At 42.2% G+C, this 22,471-nt stretch overlaps 1 protein-coding gene across 1 annotated transcript; it reads left to right on the top strand.

The window, feature by feature from the left end:
* Positions 1-890: 890 nt before the first annotated feature.
* On the top strand, positions 891-22,406 carry LOC120057248 (EH domain-containing protein 1-like). Its single transcript, XM_039005794.1, has 5 exons — positions 891-1,559; positions 13,579-13,676; positions 19,479-19,891; positions 20,035-20,199; positions 20,594-22,406. The coding sequence occupies exons 1-5, from the start codon at positions 1,171-1,173 to the stop codon at positions 21,113-21,115; spliced, it is 1,587 nt and encodes a 528-aa protein (XP_038861722.1). The 5' UTR covers positions 891-1,170; the 3' UTR covers positions 21,116-22,406.
* Positions 22,407-22,471: the final 65 nt, after the last annotated feature.

The following is a 22,471-nucleotide window of genomic DNA, read 5'->3' as shown; positions in this document are numbered from 1 at the left end:
AACCTGCCTGGGAGGCGCTATTAAAATGTGAATGCAAAAAGAGTCCCAGATTTACTATCATTAGACTCTCCACCTCACACACCCCTTTACCCACTCTTATCCAATGTCTTAGTTCCACAAATTTTCCTACGGTTTATAAGAAATTCCTGGTGTACCAGGAAAACACCCAAGAACTCAATGAACTTACTTTCATTTTCACAATCCAGTCCCTGATGAGTCAATCCAGTCCCTGGACGAGTCACCTTCATGAATCAGCCCCCTCCTTTTCATTGCAGGAATATCAGGGATATTACCAGTCAGAGGAGTTTCACAGTGTACTTGATAAGCAACATATATTTTCATATCAGCTGTCAGATTTTCCACCTCAAACTTAATAGTTTATCACTGTCTGCTAGTGTGTGTGTGTGTGTGTGTGTGTGTGTGTGTGTGTGTGTGTGTGTGTGTGTGTGTGTGTGTGTGTGTGTGTGTGTGTGTGAACAATGTCAATATTTTGACCTCAACAGTAAACTCCATGAAGAAAGATGACTGACTGAGAATGGATACACACAAGAACATAAGTGGGTAATGCAAAAAATACACATTCTCCTTGTGAAAATGTAACACAAAAAAAATCCATAGCCGTTTTTCCCATCAGGAAAACATTTTTTCGGGAATTATTAGGCTACATTGCTTCAATGTAATTTACTCAAAATCAAGGGTGTAATAAATGTGAACGATAACAGTTTATCAACTGTCACTAACAGGTCAGACCAGAATGGTTGGGGTTTCCCTTTCGAATTCATAAAGCATGTGCTCATCAGACTTGTAGAGAGGGGGCTTTTAATTTGAAACCACCTCCTTTTGCATTTCCCCCATAAATTTACTAGCCTTCTGACGTTCCACTAGGAATGCTCGACACCGAATTTGTGATTGTAGAAGCACGGAGGAGAGGGTGTCTGACAAGGGAGTTTCTTGGTCTGCTGCTAGCCAGCCTTGAAGTTTCAGTTCGAGTGTTACTTAGCTAAACAAGGGTAGAAGGCTAACTTGCCTGGCTAACAAATTTACTCATTCAAACTTATTACCGCACCCGGGACAGCCACGGAGTCGTTAGCCAGCGATATCATCAACTTTACTACATTGAACAACTACATTGAAACAAGTAAATCTACAATAGTTGTGAATTCGTGCACCATGTTCAAACGGAATGGCAAGAAGGACCCAGAACTAATCCAAAATGTGTCGGAGGGGCTGAAAAAACTGTATAAGACCAAACTCTTTCCTTTGGAAGATACCTACCACTTCCACGATTTCCATTCACCGGCTTTGGAAGATGCCGACTTCGACAACAAGCCTATGGTGCTCTTGGTTGGCCAATACTCCACGGGTAAAACCACATTTATCCGGCATCTTATGGAACAAGATTTCCCCGGCATGCGGATAGGGCCCGAACCGACCACCGACTCCTTCATAGCGGTCATGCATGGAGAGCAGGACGGGCTGATCCCAGGCAACGCTCTAGTAGTTGACCCCAAGAAACCCTTCAGAAAACTCAACGCTTTTGGCAACGCCTTTCTTAACAGGTGAGTCCCAGTCCCGTGTAGCTTGCCATCTAGCTGGTTATCTAACTAGGATAACTGGGAATGTTTTAATGAATCCCCCAGGGAATTAAAAGGATGGGCTGTTAACCATTCATTGTCGCTACTGAGCTAGCACTGTTAGAGGATAGCTAGCTATCTTAGTTAGCAAGTTCCTCTGTAATGGAGGTCAAGTAGAGGTGTGAACAACATTGGAATCAATAACTCTATGTTAAAAATAATATTAAATTCATTAATAATCAATTAAATTAATAATATTTTAACAAAATTAACTGCACTGTCATTTTATCACAACTACCACTAACTGGTCATCATAAAAGGAAAAATAAAGTTAAACAAGTACCTAATGCAACAATGTTTTAACGTTAGTATGAGGAGATCTGCATCTTTCAAATGATTTTCCACGGATATAAAGCGCTCCGCACGTCATCCTTGTTAACAGTTGGAAAAATGATAGTGCGGGTGGGGCGTCCATGCAGGAATCAATGGGATGCTCAAGGAGGTTTGCTCATGCAGATGCAGGAATACCCACATGCAGGAACGCCCCGAATTGCGAGCCGCAATCACACATTATTGCAATCATTAGGGGGGTGTATATAAATTCATTCTGGCTATCTATTCCGATTTTCAGAGCACTCTCGTCTGTGTGCCAGAGTGCTGAAATAACTGATGAATTTACGAACGGGCAACTCCCGTTGAATATGACCGGTGTCAGTAAACATCTGCAAAAAAAAAGTAAGTAAATTGTTGCCATCAGCACAGTTAGTCAGCAACGCTTTAGATAACATAAACAGCCTAACCAGCTCTGCTAGGTCAAGTTAAACAGTCAGTGAGGTATTCTCTCATTTATGTCTGGAAGTAGCCAGCAAGTTAGCCAACTTTAGCCAGTTAGCTTGGGTGCTTGACTGCTGTTGTGAGGTCAGAACACTTGGATCAACCCTACACCTGGCCAGAGCTTCCAGTTTGCTCTCTGAATGTTTCAAGAGTGAAACGCTCTAAATTTATGAATTTATGAAAAGACAATCTGACAACGCTCAGAATTTACTAACGCCCAGAGCCCTCACCCACAGTGAATGAACACACCCTAGGAGAGTCACACATTTTCAGCTGGCCCTTTAAAGAATGGGCTGTTACCGGGGTAACTGGGCACTCCCTTTTCTGTGATGAAAACCATCTCTGATTGCGGATGTCTTCCTAGCAGCAGAAGTTTGAGTTTTCTGCAACCAAACATTGAAGCACAACCTAGCATGTGAACAAAACGATGTAACTGGCCAATAAATATGAGGACAGTCACACTGTTAGCCTTTCTTGTCAATTCAACCAACTTCTACATGTGGACTTTGGGTTAAAAAAATAATTTAAAAAACAGTATATACATTCTGACCCGCCAATGACAAAATCTACCCGCATTTGGTCGGCGTTAATTTCCAACCCTGATGTTGTCTTCACTGCCCTGATGGCATATCTAGAACCAGACTACAAGATGCCATGTCGAAAAAAAATTCAAACGTGACTCCTGGATGGAGAAATTGTACAATGATTGTTTTGCGAGGACAACGCGTTAACAGGTTGTTGGATGTATCAACACGCTGTCATGCATCACTGCACTAAGCCATCACATTGATGAGAGGTGGGACATGATGTCCCATGTACTGAGAACATGGAGAGGGACACCGCAGAGAACCTAAAATGGCATTAACTACCATCGTTGCTGAGTGGGTGGGGGACAGCAGTAAGGTGAGCGCTGACTGAAAAGTAGCCAGAACTTTGGTAAATTGAACTGCACTGCCCCCTAGCGGTTATACGCCAGAACATATCTGAACTGTGAATTCATGTCACTTAATTTTTATCGCTAAAAGATAACAAATGGCAGTTTAAACGTTAAGAACAATTGTGCACATCCCTAGTCCAAGGATAATCATATCTTATTTGTCGGAGGAGGATCATCAGTGATCCATGAACTCTTTTTTTTTTTTTTTTTTTCAGTATATTCATATTTGTCTTTTTTATTAATTGTTTGTCTTCGGATCAGATGTTCAGTGTGTGACAGTATGGGAGGGGAGTGGCTTTCATTTTGTGTTGAACTTTGGTCTGCCCATGTTCTTTGACTGAGACTGGTCAAGCTAACAAGTTTACTGCATGAACAAACACACTTTTCTATCGCCTATGCTTTTATAATGCTCCCATACAGACCTATGTATGAAAGAACAGTCTAGCCTGAACCTTGCGCTGACCCTCAGAAAATATGTAATCTATTCATTACACTGTATGTAAGTAGAGGACTTTTATTGTAGAATGTGCATCCTCTCTCCTGGTACAAACTGCAGAAGTGGCTGTCTGGTTCAATCAATTATTAACTGACATTGCTCTCATAGCTACATTGATTCCCACATTAATGGAGAATACCTGGACAGAGATTCTACAGTGTTTCCTGACCAACTATTGGGGTTTATATCATGTTTAACTGATGCCAGAAACATACACTCATAAATATGTAGTGGTTGTCTGTGGTGTGAACCTTTGCTTCACCAAAACTATGCTTGATCATAACCATTGCTCTGCTGAATCATTTTACTTGCAGCAGTCTACAGTTTGACAGTGCAATGTTCAGTATTAAATTCCAGCCTTCTCCACTGCTCTGACAAACACCACACCAAGCTGTTTTATAGTAACCGTTCAGGATTTATTTCCTACACTTTGAACAAGTAAAACTAGTTAAACATTGAACTGTGCTATTGTAGCTACATTTTGTGACTACTCAGACTGTGTGCAGTCACTTTATCCTGCATTCCAGTAGTGCATATGGAAAATAAAGTGTTTGGGTGTCAGATGAAAAGCAGATGCTGTATATGTTATAATGCTGATCTTGTGTGAAATAGTATGACTTTTCTGCTCAAAATTGTGGGTGTGTCACACCCACATTTGTAGCACTGTTCTGCACACCTATTTTCAATCAGTTGTGCGTTTCCCTTTGGCGTGAACTAAGCTGACACTAGCCTGCCTTTTTGAAGGGGTCAATTTGACAGCCACTCCAGGAATGGGATCCTCTGTATTGAATGTCATCCATCATGACTGACTTAGTGTGGCGGGAGTGGTAATGCTCTCCTGGGGAAGCAATGATGAAAGGCTACAATAGTTCTGACCAGCTGTGTTTATACTTGGCTGTGTGAGGCTGTTACCACCCTGCCTGAAACATTTCACCCGGTTAATTCACAATTTCAGTGTATAGGCTAACTCGCTGCTTTTGGGCTGTCCAGATTTGTTTTCTAAATCATGAAATTGAAAAGTTAGGACAATACCCAGTAAATATTGTCTTGCCAATACACAGTAAGTTGTAATGTATAAATGTGTGTTTGTGGTAGATTGTGCTGACTGGTTAACCAATAGTGTTTCAGGGTTTTTTCCTGGATCAAAAGGGGGCGTGGGTGTGGTAGGGGGCGTTGCAGAGGTCGTGGCAAGTTGGCTCCCGAGTGGCGCAGCGGTCTAAGGCACTGCCTTAGGGCTAGAGGCGTCACTACAGACCTTGGTTAGTTTCCAGACTGTATCACAACTGGCCGTGATCGGGAGTCCCATAGGGCGGCACACAATTAGCCCAGCGTCGTCTGGGTTAGGGTTTGGATGGGATAGGTCGTCATTGTAAATAATAACTTTTTTCTTAACTGACTTGCCTAGTTAAATAAAATAAAAAATTGACGCGTCAGCCTGTTGGCACGGCTACATTTTAGAGAATTTGAGTCCCCCATCTTGGCAGTGTAGAGACTTATTTTTTTTGTTGCTTTTTTTTAATCCAATTTCCTGAAATTCTACAAATTTCTCCATTGAGCTGAGACATTTTTGCAGTTTAAAGCAAATGTCTTGTAATTCTACAGATTGGCATGCAGCTGAGAGAAAATATTGCAATTTTAAAACTAATTTCCTGCAATTCTATGCCTTTTGCCATGGCTAATGATCTTTTGCGCAAACATGAAGTCAATAATGCTAAATTCATGGTTTTTGGAATTTTAAATTCTTCCTGAATGTCTAGCTATTATTTGGCTGATGTTTAATTCTCAGATTATATTTAAAAATGAAGGTCCGGGCCTCCCGGGTGGCGCAGTGGTCTAGGGCACTGCATCGCAGTGCTAACTGCGCCACCAGAGTCTCTGGGTTCGCGCCCAGGCTCTGTCGCAGCCGGCCGCGACCGGGAGGTCCGTGGGGCGACGCACAATTGGCATAGCGTCGTCCGGGTTAGGGAGGGTTTGGCCGGTAGGGATATCCTTGTCTCATCGCGCTCCAGCGACTCCTGTGGCGGGCCGGGCGCAGTGCGCGCTAACCAAGGGGGCCAGGTACACGGTGTTTCCTCCGACACATTGGTGCGGCTGGCTTCCGGGTTGGAGGCGCGCTGTGTTAAGAAGCAGTGCGGCTTGGTTGGGTTGTGCTTCGGAGGACGCATGGCTTTCGACCTTCGTCTTTCCCGAGCCCGTACGGGAGTTGTAGCGATGAGACAAGATAGTAATTACTAGCGATTGGATACCACGAAAATTGGGGAGAAAATGGGATAAAATTTAATTAAAATAAAAAATAAAAATGAAGGTCCATTATCTTTTCTACACACTTTTTATCTGGTTTCAATTGTTTTAAATTTACACCTAAAGCATTTTTCCATCATGAAAATATATTTACCCAAAGATTACAAAGGCATAAAAATCCCTGCCATTTTTGTGTGAGGTGGGTCGACTGGTCAGGCTTTCAGAGCGGAAAGACCTGAGTCAGTTCTTTACTCCAACTCTGCCTTGGCAGAAATAACTCATACTGACTCAGCTGTTTCTCTCTTTTTCCTTCAAACAGCAGGCAGCTCATTGTGACCATAACGTGTTTCCTTTCACTCTTGGCAATCATGCACTTGTCATCCATAACCTTGCCATTTTATCCAGCCCCGCTCTGCATCTCTCTAACCTTTAACCTCCTAACATTACTCCAGATGCATGATGAACCTTTCAGGGTGGTGTATGCTACTGTATGTCTGTGCCTACTCGAGGCCATTTCTCAGTTTTGAGTTTGCAGCTCACACAATCAGAACGCGTTGACAAACAGAACACATTGGCAATCGGACCAAGGGAATGCCAGGAATTCTGGGTGAGAGTAAATGTGGTAAAAAGAGTGTAGACTCAGATGAGACTCAACATAGATGGGGCTGGGGAGAATCGGAGGGAAACATCCAAGCAGGGTGTGCCTCTGGCTGTGTGATATGTGGAGGTTTGAATTTGCGGTGTTAATGTGTTTTTGTATGACTGCAACTGGCAAGTATGTTTCAGGATTGGGGAATGATAGCTGTGTGAGTGACACGGAGTGGTTTAGTCATGAGTTATGCACATGCATCCAGATACGCTGAGGGAATCAGATCATGGGAAAGGTGAGTTAAGGATTTAGAAAGATAAGAGCTCTGCCAAAAAATAAGGACATTCCTGCCCCTCAGTCACATTGAGGGGAGATGGAAGGAAAAACAAATTGAACAGAGGAAAGGAAAAAAGAGATTCCCATCATGCTCTGCCTTTTTCCATTCGCTTAATTTGAATCTAAGAAAAACGGAGTGGTGAGATCATGTACAGGTGTATTATATCACTCCACTGAAGGCCCTTCACACAAGACTGCTACGTTTTCATTGCCTGACAGCAGATCTGTAAGTCGGTCTCGACCAATGTCTCTACCAAGTGTACTGAGGGTGGAGGTGAAAATGAAAGCATGTTCAAGTACATGCTGGTGTTCATAGAGGAATCATGTGTTCAGCGTCTGGTGTTAAGGACTAGTTAACTGCCCAACATTTCTACACGTGATTTTGAGCTCTCTAAATAGTTTTCTAGGTTACAGAGTGGACAGAAATGATTTGGGTATGCTCGTTGTCTTGAGTGTAGCATATGGTTTTGTTCCTCGATTGGAGGGTCTCCAAAAACAGTCTATTTCTAGAGGACCTGGAAAGATCACATACTTACTACTTATTCTTGCAAGACGTAAGGTGTTGGAGAATGTAGGTTTGCGTCAAAGCTTCCAGTAATTACTTGTCTTCCAAACCGAAAATATATATAAACAATTCTATACTGAACAAAGATATAAATGCAACGTGCAACCATTTCATAGATTTAAAAACATAATAATAATTATGAGGAAATCAGTCAATTGAAATAAATTCATTAGGCCCTGAACTATGGATTTCACATGACTGGGAATACAGATATGAATCTGTTGGTCACAGATACCTAACAATAAAATGGGCCTCAAAATGGGTTTCAGGATCTGGTTGGAGTATTTTTGTGCATTCAAATTGCCGTTGATAAAATGCAATTGTCCGTAGCTTATGCCTGCCCATACCAGGCGCTCTGTTCACAGCATTGACATCAGCAAATCGCTCGACCACACGACACCATACACCTGGTCTGCGGTTGTGAGGCAGGTTGGACATACTTCCAAATTCTCTAAAACGAATTAACAATAAATTCTCTGGCAACAGCTCTAGTGGACATTCCTGCGGTCAGCATGCCAATTGCACGCTCCCTCAACTTGAGACATCTGTGGCGTTGTGACAACTGCACATTTTATAGTGGCCTTTTTATTGTCCCCAACACAAGGTGAACCTGTGTTAATGATCATGCTGCTTAATCAGCTTCTTGATATGCCACACCAGTCAGGTGGAAGGATTATCTCAGCAAATGTCAAATGCTCACTAACAGGAATGTAAACAAATTTGTGCATTTGAGATGTGTAAACAAAGTGGACATTGAATATCTGTTTGAGCATGGTGAAGTTATTAATTATGCTTTGGATGGTGTGTCAATATACCCAGTCAATACAAAGATACAAGCGCCCTTCCTGACTCTGTTGCCGGAGAGGAAGGAAACCGCTCAGGGATTACACCTTGAGGCCAATGGTGACTTTAAAATAGTTCGAGTTTAATGGCTGTGATGGGAGTACACTGAGGATGAATCAACATTTTAGTTACTCCATAATACAAACATAAATCAGAGTGAAAATAAGTAAGCCTGTACAGAATAAAAAATATTCCAAAACATGCATCCTGTTTGCAATAAGGCACTAAAGTCAAACTACAAAAAATGTGGCAAAGAAATTTACTTTAGTCCTGAATACAAAGCGTTATATTTGAGGCAAATCCAACACATCGCCGAGTACCACGCTTCATATTTTCAAGCATGGTGGTGGCTGCATCATGTTGTGGGTATGCTTGTCATCGGCAAGGACTAGTTTATTTTTATTCTAAAAAAAACTTGCTAACCACATGCAAAATCCTTGAGCCAGGTTTTCCTCGGACTGCTTTCCAACACACTGGGCAGACAAATTCACCTTTCAGCATGACAATAACCTAAAATACAAGGCCAAATATGCACTGGAGTTGCTTACCAAGATGACATTGGATGTTCCTGAGTGGCCTAGTTTTGACTTAAATTGACTTAAATCCATGGCAAGACTTGAAAATGGCTGTCAAACAATTATCAACAACCAACTTAATAGAATTATTTGCAAATATTGTACAATCCAGGTGTTTAAAGCTCTTGGAGCCCTACGAAGAAAGACTCACAGCTGTAATCGCTGCCAAATGTGATTATAACATACTGCCGTTCAAAAGTTTGGGATCACTTAGAAATAAATATCCTTGTTTTTGAAAGAAAAGCATATGTTTTGTCAATTTAAAAAAAAATGACATCAAATTTATTAGAAATACAGTGTAGACAATGTTGTAAATTACTATTGTAGCTGGAAACTGCGTTTTATTTTTGTAAATGGAATATCTACGTAGGTGTACAGAGACCTGTTATCAGCAATCATCACTCCTGTGTTCCAATGGCACGTTGTGTTAGCTAATCCAGGTTTATAATTTTAAAAGGCTAATTGATCATTAGAATACCTTTTTTGCAATTATGTTAGCACAGCTAAAAACTGTTGTGCTGATTTTTAAAGAAGCAATAAAACTGGCCTTTAGACTAGTTGAGTATCTGGAGCATCAGCATTTGTGGGTTTGATTACAGGCTCAAAATGGCCAGAAACAAAGACAAAACAGACGCCTCACAAGTCAACTGGCAGCTTCATTAAATACACTGCTCAAAAAAATAAAGGGAACACTTAAACAACACAATGTAACTCAAGTCAATCACACTTCTGTGAAATCAAACTGTCCACTTGGGAAGCAACACTGATTGACAATACATTTCACATGCTGTTGTGCAAATGGAATAGACAAAAGGTGGAAATTATAGGCAATTAGCAAGACACCCCCAATAAAGGAGTGGTTCTGCAGGTGGTGACCACAGACCACTTCTCAGTTCCTATGCTTCCTGGCTGATGTTTTGGTCACTTTTGAATGCTGGCGGTGCTTTCACTCTAGTGGTAGCATGAGACGGAGTCTACAACCCACACAAGTGGCTCAGGTAGTGCAGCTCATCCAGGATGGCACATCAATGCGAGCTGTGGCAAGAAGGTTTGCTGTGTCTGTCAGCGTAGTGTCCAGAGCATGGAGGCGCTACCAGGAGACAGGCCAGTACATCAGGAGACGTGGATGAGGCCGTAGGAGGGCAACAACCCAGCAGCAGGACCGCTACCTCCGCCTTTGTGCAAGGAGGAGCACTGCCAGATCCCTGCAAAATGACCTCCAGCAGGCCACAAATGTGCATGTGTCTGCTCAAACGGTCAGAAACAGACTCCATGAGGGTGGTATGAGGGCCCGACGTCCACAGGTGGGGGTTGTGCTTACAGCCCAACACCGTGCAGGACGTTTGGCATTTGCCAGAGAACACCAAGATTGGCAAAATCGCCACTGGCGCACTGTGCTCTTCACAGATGAAAGCAGGTTCACACTGAGCACATGAGCACATGTGACAGACGTGACAAAATCTGTCGTTCTGCCTCTGAACGAGGCAGTTAACCCACTGTTCCTAGGCCGTCATTGAAAATAAGAATGTGTTCTTAACTGACTTGCCTAGTTAAATAAAGATTAAATAAAGGTGAAAAAAAAAAAATGTAAATACAGATTTCCGATTGTTATGAAAACTTGAAATTGGCCCTAATTAATCGGCCATTCCGATTAATCAGTCGACCTCTAGTCTCAACGTCAACAGTGAAGAGGCGACTCCGGGATGCTGGCCTTCTAGGCAGAGTTCCTCTGTCCAGTGTCTGTTCTTTTGCCCATTTTAATCTTTTTTTTCCTGTTTATTGGCCAGTCTGAGAGGGCTTTTTCTTTGCAATTCTGCCTAGAAGGCCAGCATCTCGGAGTCGCCTCTTCACTGTTGACGTTGAGACTGGTGTTTTGCGGGTACTATTTAATTAAGCTGCCAGTTGAGGACTTGTGAGGTGTCTGTTTCTCAAACTAGACACTAATGTACTTGTCCTCTTGCTCAGTTGTGCACCGGGGCCTCCCACTCCTCTTTCTATTCTGGTTATAGCCAGTTTGCGCTGTTCTGTGAAGGGAGTAGTACACAGCGTTGTACGAGATCTTCAGTTTTTTGGCAATTACTCGCATGGAATAGCCTTAATTTCTCAGAAAAATAATAAACTGACGAGTTTCAGAAGAAAGGTATTTGTTTCTGGGCATTTTTGTCTGTAATCGAACCCACAAATGCTGATGCTCCAGATATTCAACTAGTCTAAAGAAGTCCAGTTTTATTGCTTCTTTAAATCAGCACAACCGTTTTCAGCTATGCTAACATAATTGCAGAACGGTTCTCTAATGATTAATTAGCCTTTTTAAAATGATAAACTTGGATTCTAACACAACGTGCCATTGGAACACAGGAGTGATTGCTGATAACGGGCCTATATAGATATTCCATTAAAAATCTGCCGTTTCCAGCTACAATAGTCCTTTACAACATTAACCATGTCTACGCTGTATTACTGATCAATTTTATGATATTTTAATGGACAAATGTGCTTTTCTTTCAAAAACAAGGGAATTTCTAAGTAACCCCAAACTTTTGACCGGTAGTGTATATTGACTCAGGGGTGTGACTACTTATGTAAATGTGATATCCCTGTATTTCATTTTCAATAAATTAGCAAAACTATCTGAACAAGTTTTCACTTTGTCAATTTGGGGAATTGTGTTGAAATAATGATACCTGTTATAAGTGCATGACTGTTAGTGAGGAAAAATCAACCATAAATTCAAGGATTGTAGACAGGGTGTCTAGTCTGGTAGAAGCTTAGTATTTATTGAGTGCTACCACAGGGTGGAGGTGTTTCAACATAAACCTGCCTGGGAGGCGCTATTAAAATGTGAATGCAAAAAGAGTCCCAGATTTACTATCATTAGACTCTCCCCCTCACACACCCCTTTACCCACTCTTATCCAATGTCTTAGTTCCACTAATTTTCCTACGGTTTATAAGAAATTCCTGGTGTACCAGGAAAACACCCAAGAACTCAATGAACTTACTTTCATTTTCACAATCCAGTCCCTGGATGAGTCACCTTCATGAATCAGCCTCCTCCTTTTCATTGCAGGAATATCAGTGATATTACCAGTCAGAGTTTCAGTGTACTTGATAAGAAACATATTTTCATATCAGTTGTCAGATTTTCCACATCAAACGTATAGTTTCACTCTGTGTGTCAACAATGTCAATATTTGGACCTCAGTATACTCCATGAAGAAAGGTGACTGACTGTGAGGCACACAATAACAAAACTAAGTGGTGGGTGGATAATAAGAACACTATCTTTGGAAACACTTCAAATTAGCCTAAATAATTCCCAACATTTTTGGGGGGGGAGGAAACATTTCATGAATTAATTCACCGTTTGTCATTATATACCTTCCATATTTTAGGCCATACTGCTTCCATTTCATTCGTTCAAGGTTGTAGTAAATGTGAATGCAAGAATCTGTGATATTACCAGTTAAAGGAGTTTCAGTGTACTTGATAAGAAACAACATATATTTTCATATCAGCTGTCAGGTAGAGAGTGGGGATGGAGCTTTCATGCAGATGCAGGAATACCCACATGCAGGAATGCCTCGATGCGGGCCGCAGTCATTAGGGGTGCGTTCATAAATTCACTCTGGCTATCGATTCCAATTTCAGAGCACTCTCATCTGTGTGCCAGAAAGCAGAATAACTGAGTGAAAAGGAAGCTTGTACAGAATAAAAATATTCCAAAACATGCATCCTGTTTGCAATAAGGCACTAAAGTTAAACTGCAGAAAATGTGGCAGAGAAATTAACTTTAGCCCTGAATACAAAGCGTAATGTTAGGGCCAAATCCATTACATCACGGAGTACCACTTCATATTTTCAAGCACGGTGGTGGCTGCATCATGTTATGGGTATGCTTATCATCGGCAAGGACTAGGGAGTTTTTTAGGATACAAACTAAGCTAAGCACCGGCAAAATCCTAGAGGAAAACCTGGCAGTCTGCTTTCCAACAGACATCTGGGAGACATTCACCTTTCAGCAGGACAATAACCGAAAACACAAGGCCAAATATACACTGGAGTTGCTTACCAAGACGACATTGAATGTTCCTGAGTGGCCTAGTTAGTTTTGACTTAAATCGACTTTAAAATCTATGGCAAGACTTAAATGGCTGTCTAGCAATGATCAACAACCAACTTAATAGCGCTTGAAGAATTTGAATAAGAATTATGTGCAAATATTGTACAATCCAGGTGTTTAAAGCTCTTTGAGACCTACCAAGAAAGACTCACAGCTGTAATCGCTGCCAAATGTGATTCTAACATGTATTGACTCAGGGGTGTGAATACATATGTACATTTTGATATTTTTGTATTTCATTTTCAATAAATTTACAAAAATATCTGAACAGGTTTTCACTTTGTCATTATGGGGAATTGTGTGTAGATGTATTAAAATCGATTTTCCCTTATCCATTTTGAATTCAGGCTGTAACAATGTGGAATAAGTCAAGGGGTATGAATACTTTCTGAAGGCACGTTTGTGGTTAATTACTGTGGTTATTGTGTAGTTAGGCATCATCATCATCACTGTATCTTTCTCCCAGGTTTGTGTGTGCTCAGATGCCCAACGCTGTATTGGAGAGCATCAGTATCATTGACACCCCAGGAATCCTGTCTGGAGAGAAGCAGAGGATCAGCAGAGGTTGGTAGTTAACAGCCTATATTCATCGTACCATTAAGGTCCTGTTGACTTCCCCATCTCTTCTCTTTCTGCATCCTTCTTTCCCCTCCCCTCTTTTGCCCTCTTCCTCCATCTTGATCCTTGATTCTGTCTCATGATTATTATTTTTTACTGAAAAAAGGACTACAGTTCTACTTTAAGGTTGGCCGATCCAATGATCATGTAATGTGGTCAATTTCATTTAGCACCTTTTTGTGTCCCTGAGAATGCAGATAAATGCTGTAGACATTTGGTACATCCTAGTGAAGCAGTGAATGATCTGCATTACAAGGCCTGTGTTTGACACATCCTAGTGAAGCAGGGGAATGGCAGTGAATGATCTGCATTACAAGGCCTGTGTTTGACACATCCTAGTGAAGCAGGGGAATGGCAGTGAATGATCTGCATTACAAGGCCTGTGTTTATAGCCGTCCTGTTTTATATTACTGCTGAACTGCCTCTGACATTCTGAATTCCTGCGTGATCTGCGTCAGACCACTGCCTCTCATGCATGGTTCTAGAGCAAGTGTATTGGCGAGTACTGTGAAGAGAGAATGTCAGAACCTCCCCCTGCCATACACCATAACGACAGAATGGGTGTGAGTGCCGTCCCACTCTGAGAGAAATGACCTGACAGAGAGGAAGGCCGCCAGGAAACGGTGGGGGCCTCGGAGAGGGACAGGGGTGGAAGATGGAGGGTAAGAAAAAACCCGTTGACTCCTGTGCAGCAGTGTGGCTGCCCATTAGGGAAGGGTTGCTAGTTCAACTCAATGTTGAGCCTGGAACCTTTGAATTCATCCGAAGCATACATTGAGCTCTAAGGGCAAGGTTTGAAGTCAGTGAGAGTCTTACTCTTTGCCCTCTACCCTTCACCCCAGTGTGGTTGTGAATGAGAGAGAGAGCATGATGGGATGTGCGTGTGCCTCTGACCATCAGCTGCGCAGTGTCTATAAAGATGAGCCACAGCAAGCCAGACAATGGCGTTATCTGAAGAACAAAACATAGGTTGTTATTTACACTAATCATAGGCGTTTACGCTTCATTTGTTTTACCCTGGTGCGAGCGTCCTGGGTGAATAGTTAGGCTCGCCAAACTGCCACTGGGTCACCTCAGGGTGAAAAAACACTTCCTGGGAACACAAGAGAGATGATGGTAGGGAGAAAGTGAGAACTTTGTTTTTTTTTACTACAACCGTGGCGAAATGAAAGTAGACTTGGTATGTTTAGAACTCTTTGATGTTTGAGTGCTGAAGGCAGGATATCAAATGAGTGTTTGAAGTCCAGGGGAATTAATGAGAATCGAAAGATGGTGTGCTGTACCGTACTTACAAAGCACTTAACTGTAGATGGGAGTCAGGGACTGGGACGTTACGCTGGGCTTTCATGCACTTACTGGAGAGGATTGAACACTTCTCATAACCCACTGTGGGCTATAGTAAATCACATGCATGCTCACATGACCACTGAAATGGGGAAGATTTGAATTGACATTCCTACACAGTATATTGAACCATGATACAGATGCAGTACTGAGGTTACATTTTGTAGAGTACTTATTGTGGTCAGAATTCAGTGCCGTTTATTACAAAGGGGAAGCCCTGCTACAGTCGTTACTCAATGATGGAAAATGAGGTGGTTGGTTGTAGTTAACCCAAACTGAGTTATCTCTCTAGAACACACGTACTACCACTACTACACACAAAGACACGTGTGCGCGCACACACACACACACACACACACAAGAGAGTTCACACACAGGAAACCCACACCAGAGTCAATGTAGGGTCACTGCAATATACTTCCCCATTGTCCCTATGACTGGATCACAAATTCTCTCATCCCACTCCAAACTTCCCCTTCATTTCCCACCATTTTTTTTTTCATTTATGAATTCATCTAATAGTGTCTGTCAACAGAATGTCTTTGGCCATCGTAGTGTTTTATCAGCCTCAAAGTGATACTTGTCTCCATTTGCCCTGGCTCAGACCTTGCAAGGGCGGTTAATAATCTCAAGTCTTCTGACTCTATCTGTCTGCTCCACGGTTGCTTTACATTTCTGTTCATCATAATACTGTGGCCTGCTTCACAATATGGGGGGGAAAGTACGCTATTTAGCTGCCTTACTTTTGGGGTGTTTGTTGGACTTTTCCTTATAAGGACACTGCTGTTTTCCCCCAGGAGGGTTACAGCAGTGAATCGAGGCTACTACTTCATCTGAAGGGAAGGCAGGTGAATGAGGCGATGTCCTTGTCACTCTAGCGTATCTTGCAAGGTTCAGTTAGACAGACCGTTCATTATTTACTGTATACATGCTGAAGGTCCTCGGTGACTCCAAGCTTTCTCCCGGGTGTCGGGTGTCAATAGCATTCCCTCACACTCAGACAATTCTTGGCAAATTTAAGGCTGGTAATTAAAGGGGTTGCTGTGTCTGCTGTCAGCAAGTGGGCTGGAAGAGATTTGAACCCATGTGGTTAACCGGTGACAAGACAGCTTATGCAACGTGGCTGGTTCCTTAACCTTAAAGGAGAAGGAGTGGTCATGTCATTGGCGCTTTATGCCTGTTTTTATTTCAGAAACGTATAAAGTTTAGTTTACACGTACGTACATACACACAATGAACCGTTTAACCTGAGGCCATATAGGATTCCAAAATGTTGCAAAAGCAGGCCCTTTGCAAACAAATAGGTCATTAGCCATTGAATTGTGGAATTCAAATGCCCATTCCGTGAACATATTCCTAGATCCTTCCTCTGTTCTAAGCCTTTCCATTAACTGGAGAGGGGATACCGTGTGAATGGGCCGTTGGTGTGGAAAGCTGACTATTTCCCATAGTGATACAGAGGAGATAGTTTTGAGACGTGTGTCATACTGCCCAGGCTCCAGTTCGATCAACCAGGACATTACTAATGTTTCTCCCTAGTGGCAGGGGGGAAAGAGTTGAGTTTGTGGCACTACCATGTACCAAAAGAACCAGTAATGTAACTCTCATGAAACAAGGCCAGGCAGTGGGGTTCATGACCTCTGACCAACTAGTATAAATCAGGAAGAGGACCACATTGTAGGAGGTGATGACAGTGAACCACCCCCTCAGTCAGTCTTTGGAAACAGTGCACGTGTACGTGCCCAGATGTATACAAACAGGCCTGTTGCTTTTGGACAGGCAGCTAAGCATGTCTTATTTCTGAGCCCTGCAAGGATGGTCTCAAATTCCTTTTCTGCTGTATGCTTCATAGGTGCCTGAGTATAACACTGACATTCTCTGCCAGATCAGCATGCAGTGTTCATTCTCACCCTAGGTACTTCCCCATTTTTCTATCATTACATTGAAATTAGAAATCATCTTTGTAGGTTTGGTGTCCATTGTCAATTCCATGCGTGCGTTCATAGCGGATATTTTCTTTTTGGAAAAGTGAAGGTATGCTGTGCCGAGAAAGCGAAACTGAAAAATACCTTCCATTTAGATGCACTTTCACCTCAACCAATTAGCTTCCATCAGGGTTGGGGGCAATTCCACTCTTTAGTTCGTGGAAGCTGTGAGAGAGAAGTGGAGTAGAAGAGAATACATTTTATGAATCCCTTTGACTTGAAACAGCATTGACCCTTGACCTTGTCTGTATCAGGTGGATCACTGACTAAGATGATAGATAATGCCTTTTTTGTTTTGGGTAGGGCTGACACAGTTGATTGGGTGGTATGTCCCTTCATCCCCCTTGTGATTGCGCTCACCTTTTTAAGTCAAGTTAGCCTTTATTTCACCAGAGATTGGTTACTAGGTTAAAATATGGTGTGGTAACATTTAACCTTCAGATGAAATGGGAGGAATTGTGACAGGCAGTGCTGTTTTTTCTCGCCTCCATGTAGATTTGATATCCCGGTCTTTTATTACCTCTTTATTACCAGCATATACCTCTTTTAAAGTGATTAGAGATAATGAGGAGCTGTTCTCGTGGACTCTTGACTTTGCCAGGTCACGCCCTCATTGGATCGGTTTAGAGATCACACATCCTGCCAACATCGACACAAAACCAGACTGATGGAAGAATACCTTTTCAGTCTTTCACTGGGATTAGATTCACTACTAGTTCTTGTCTATAACTGTTCTGTGCTTTGTCACGTATTTGTACGTTTTATGTGGACCCGTTAGAGCAGCTGCTGCATTTGCAGTAGCTAATGGGGATCCTAATAATCTAAACTACAGCCAACATATTAGGACACTCTGTGCTTATTATCCTTGTGAATAACATGATTCTAACCATCCACTGTACTGTTTAATTGACACTCATTGTTGAATCTTGTCTCTGGACTTTCCCCAGTTGCTAATGATTAGTTGAGCACTAATCCTGGGACAGACAGGAAAAAGGAGGAAGGTCAGGTTTTACACACACACAGGTGGATGGCTTTATAGGGCTTCTCTTCTGGTTTAATAAGCAGAAGTTAGATCATAAATCAATGAGTTGGTACACCTAACTTAGGTATTGCATATAAAGGAATAGCTCTGCAACATTCCCAATGGAGCTCTAATGTATGTGTGAGAGGGGAAGAGCCGGTGAGATGGACAATTTTGTTTCTCGCTGTTTAAATAGAATGCTGAGTCAGACTCTTCTCTGCCTTGTACATCCCATTTTTATTTATTTTTTATTTTTTTAAAAAACTGTCCGTTGTGGCCAATCCCTTTATTAGAAACTACAACTACCTCAGTATGACTAGTATCAGTGTTTTGTCTCCACCTCCAGCACAACTTGCCAAGGCAGAGTGGTGCCCTGCTGCCCTCTAGTACAATTCAGAATGAACAAATCACTGTTCTAAGGCGAGGAAGAGGTCTCTTTGTGGTCCCAGTGTCTCCACTGCACAATTTATGCTCGAAAGGCTCTTTCCTGTTTGTCATTCAGGGGGGATATGTCCACGTGTGGAGGTGGGTAGAAGACATCCTCTAGAAATAGAATGGCTAGAATGGACCCAGCCTAATACATTTAAAACATTACTGAATGTCTTGTTTGATGGGACAAATGTCATGCATAAAGCATTTGATCTCATTCAGTCTTGATTTTCTTTTGCATGCTTGAAAACCTGAATCCTGTACTATTCTGAACTGAAATATAAGCTAGGCTTAGTGTTCAGCAAATTGTGCTCCAGAAAACAACTATGAATCAGTCCCGACGCTTATCTTTTTAGAACATGAGGATGCAATTTGAGGCCTAAACTTGCTTGCATCATCACATCCATTTCATAAGGCTTTACTAGGTGTGTCAGGTGACATGAAATGGACTCCACTTTATCCATTTCTATGTTCTGTCGGTCATGGGTAAAGAGCAAAGCTCTGCTCTGGGCAGTGTTGGTGTCACACTGTGAGGAGAAGGAAGTCAAGGTTTTCCTGGCAGAGGAATAACACATTTTGTCTCATTGTGAAATATACCTGTTTTGGTATCTAGCTGGGTCTGTGTGTCTGTTGCTGTGTGGAGCGGGACCATAGAGACCAGATAAGCTGGAGTGGCACTGGATTCTGAGCTGATTGATATGCATAGAGAAACAAACACACTCTTACTAGGAGCGACTCACACATTCTAAATCAAGTTGGTGTGGATTTATCTGCATGTTTTCACTCCTTACATAATCACAGATCCAATAAACTTGTTGGACTGTAATTTGTTGACCACATCTCGTACCATTTTCATTTGATTTAAATGTTAAACTTCTGATAAAAGGGTTTAATTCCTATGGATGTCTTGAAGATTTCATACCCCTTATGACAAAACAAACAAACCATTTTCCTCTTTCTTCTCGTCAGGCTATGACTTTGCTGCAGTGCTGGAGTGGTTTGCAGAGCGTGTTGACCGCATCATTCTGCTCTTCGACGCCCACAAGCTAGACATCTCGGATGAGTTCTCTGAGGTGATCCGCTCCCTGAAGAACCATGAGGACAAGATGCGGGTGGTTCTGAACAAGGCTGATCAGATTGGCACACAGCAGCTGATGAGGGTCTATGGCGCCCTCATGTGGTCTCTTGGTAAAATTGTCGGTACGCCAGAGGTGATCCGGGTGTACATTGGTTCTTTTTGGGCTCAGCCACTCCTGGTCGCAGACAACCGGAAGCTTTTTGAGGCAGAGGAACAGGACCTTTTCAAGGACATCCAGGGGCTACCTCGGAATGCTGCTCTGAGGAAGCTCAATGACCTCATCAAGCGGGCTCGCCTCGCCAAGGTGAGACCTGGGTCTTAAATGTTGGGTTTATTAATATTTATCTCTGGAAACAATTACTCTACTGTATTGTATAACCCTCATTGTGCCAAAAATGTATCAGTGTTTAGGTCCAGATATGATTAATTTAGTCTTCCTCCCTCCAGGTCCACGCCTACATTATCAGCTCTCTAAAGAAGGAGATGCCCAACATGTTTGGGAAGGAGAATAAGAAGAAAGAGCTGATTGCTAACCTGGGGGAGATCTACACGAGGATTGAGAAAGAGCACCAGATCTCACCCGGAGACTTCCCCAAACTAGCTAAGATGCAGGTACACAAATAGTAATTATGTTAAAGGAGAACTTCAGCGTAAGCTGAACTCGTGGATACCTTTTTTTTCATGTCTCTGCGTGCAGTTTGAAAGAAGTTGCTTACTAGTGTTAGTGCAATGACTGGAAGTCTATGGTAACTGCTAGCATGCTAGTAGATATCGTAGACTTAGTCATTGCACCAATGCTAGTTAGCTTTGGCTTGCAAAACTTCCTCTAACTTCCTTCATAGTGGATGCAGAGGCATAAAAATGTCCATGAGTTCAATCTCGAAGTATCCCTTTAACCAAAGTAGCCATCGAAGTAGTGATATCAGTAGTTGTGGTGATGAGCATTGCAGATACCTTTCCTTGACTAGAACTCCCCTGACCTCATTTCACCTTTATAAACACACAGGATATCTTGGCTAACCAGGACTTCAGTAAGTTCCAGGCGGTGAAGCCCAAGCTGCTGGAGGCTGTTGAGGACATGCTAGCCAATGACATCGCCAAACTCATGACCCTCGTCCGCCAGGAGGAGGCAGCCATACCCAGCCAGTCAGTCCAGGGTGGCGCCTTTGAGGGCACCATGAACGGGCCTTTCGGCCATGGCTATGGCGAGGGTGCAGGTGAGGGCATTGATGAGCTGGAGTGGGTGGTGGCACGAGACAAACCCACCTACGACGAGATCTTCTACTCCCTGTCTCCTGTCAACGGGAAAGTGTCAGGCGCCTTGGCCAAGAAGGAAATGGTAAAGTCCAAGCTGCCCAACACAGTGCTGGGAAAGATCTGGAAGCTGGCCGATGTAGACAAGGACGGATACCTGGACGATGAAGAGTTTGCCCTTGCCAATCACTTGATCAAGGTGAAGCTTGAGGGGCACGAGCTTCCCACTGATCTGCCAGATCACCTTATCCCTCCCTCCAAAAGGGGACTGTAGAATTGGAAATCTTTCATATATATGGGATGGGCCTGAATAAATAGAGGTTTTTCGGAGTGAGTGGGATGAATTAAAAGGGAAAGGTGTAGTATTTTTGGCCAAAGTAAATGTGACAGTTGGTGAGTGTTTTGAGAAGAATCATTCTGGTTAGGGTGTTGTCTTACGTCAAATGGCGCAACAGCCGTCTGCATAACTGCATGTCGTGTTACAATGATTTCATCTGATGTGAGACAATGAAGGAGGGGGTGGAGATCTAGGTAGGGCTATGAGAATGGTGTTGGGGTGAAATTAATGTTAGACTGACTATATGATAATTAGCATAGTCCATTCAAAGTAAAAAAAATATTAAAAAAATCTCTAACTTCTTCACCTGAATCACTTATCTTCCTTAGTACGTATTTGTCTTACCATTATCTTTATCAAAAGGCCTTTGTTGTAGTTATCAAGTTCAATCTCCACTTTGGGACCTGCTGAATTTATTGTGCTTCAATTTATTGTCTGGCCATTCCTTTTCATTTTTTTCTCATGTCACAGGTCACTCAACAAATCAAACGATTACAAAGAAATAAGGGTAACTCATAAATACTCTATTTAAACCTAGTCTTCCATTAAGTTCGATTTGTGTCAGTGTAGTCAATTGTTTATTCTACTTACAGATTTATAATCATGATATAATTTCTAATCAACCATTTGTGTATCTTTATCTTTTCCTAACGCCATTGTAAAGCAAAGTATTCTTAGTCTGAAAACAAGAGTTTTTGAAGGGGGAATATAGATGCATTCATATGTCACGTATTTAACACTGACAAACTAGTGTCTTGGACGACCTTGACTAGCTACTACCTGGTGTCTTTTTGAACATCTGTCTGAAAACGCTCCAGTAAACCATGCATTATGTAAAAAAAAAAATATATGACATGCATGTGATCTAGCTTAAGCTAAACTTTTGTGCAGTTTTTTTTTTTTTACCTCAGCTTTCCAGCCCATACTCAGAGGGCTTTTGATTGCAACAACAACATATTGTCTTTCCACTCACTGGTACCAGGGAATGTGGTGGGCTGGGCATACAGTATGCGTTGGCAAGATATCTGATCAAATATATTTATGGAAAATCTATTAACGATTTGGGGGACAGTACCAGTTTAAAAATCCTGTTTGATCCCTGGCAGTCACATCTAGCCTTCAATGCCAAAGTCCCTTAAGTATTGTATGTAGAAGTGGCTCTAGCCCTCAAATGTTAATATGTACATTGTTTTTGTCTCTTTTGAAATAAAATGTTTATTCAAATACATTTGTCTGCTCTGATAAGACTGGATCAAACATTGCCCAGTAAAAGCCCAAATTCGTAGTTCAGTA

This window comes from Salvelinus namaycush, chromosome 12 (genome assembly GCF_016432855.1).
Source record: "Salvelinus namaycush isolate Seneca chromosome 12, SaNama_1.0, whole genome shotgun sequence".
In the NCBI taxonomy this organism is placed as follows: Eukaryota; Metazoa; Chordata; class Actinopteri; order Salmoniformes; family Salmonidae; genus Salvelinus; species Salvelinus namaycush.
The sequence above is the reverse complement of the archived record's forward strand: the minus strand, read 5'-3'. Positions and strand labels throughout refer to the sequence as shown.

Excerpts from the sequence above, each read along its gene's own strand:
- LOC120057248 (XM_039005794.1), top strand. The coding sequence starts at position 1,171 with ATGTTCAAACGGAATGGCAAGAAGGACCCAGAACTAATCCAAAATGTG. Across the intron at positions 13,677-19,478 it reads GAAGCAGAGGATCAGCAGAG|GCTATGACTTTGCTGCAGTG; the intron begins GTTGGTAGTTAA and ends TCTTCTCGTCAG. Across the intron at positions 19,892-20,034 it reads AGCGGGCTCGCCTCGCCAAG|GTCCACGCCTACATTATCAG; the intron begins GTGAGACCTGGG and ends TCCTCCCTCCAG.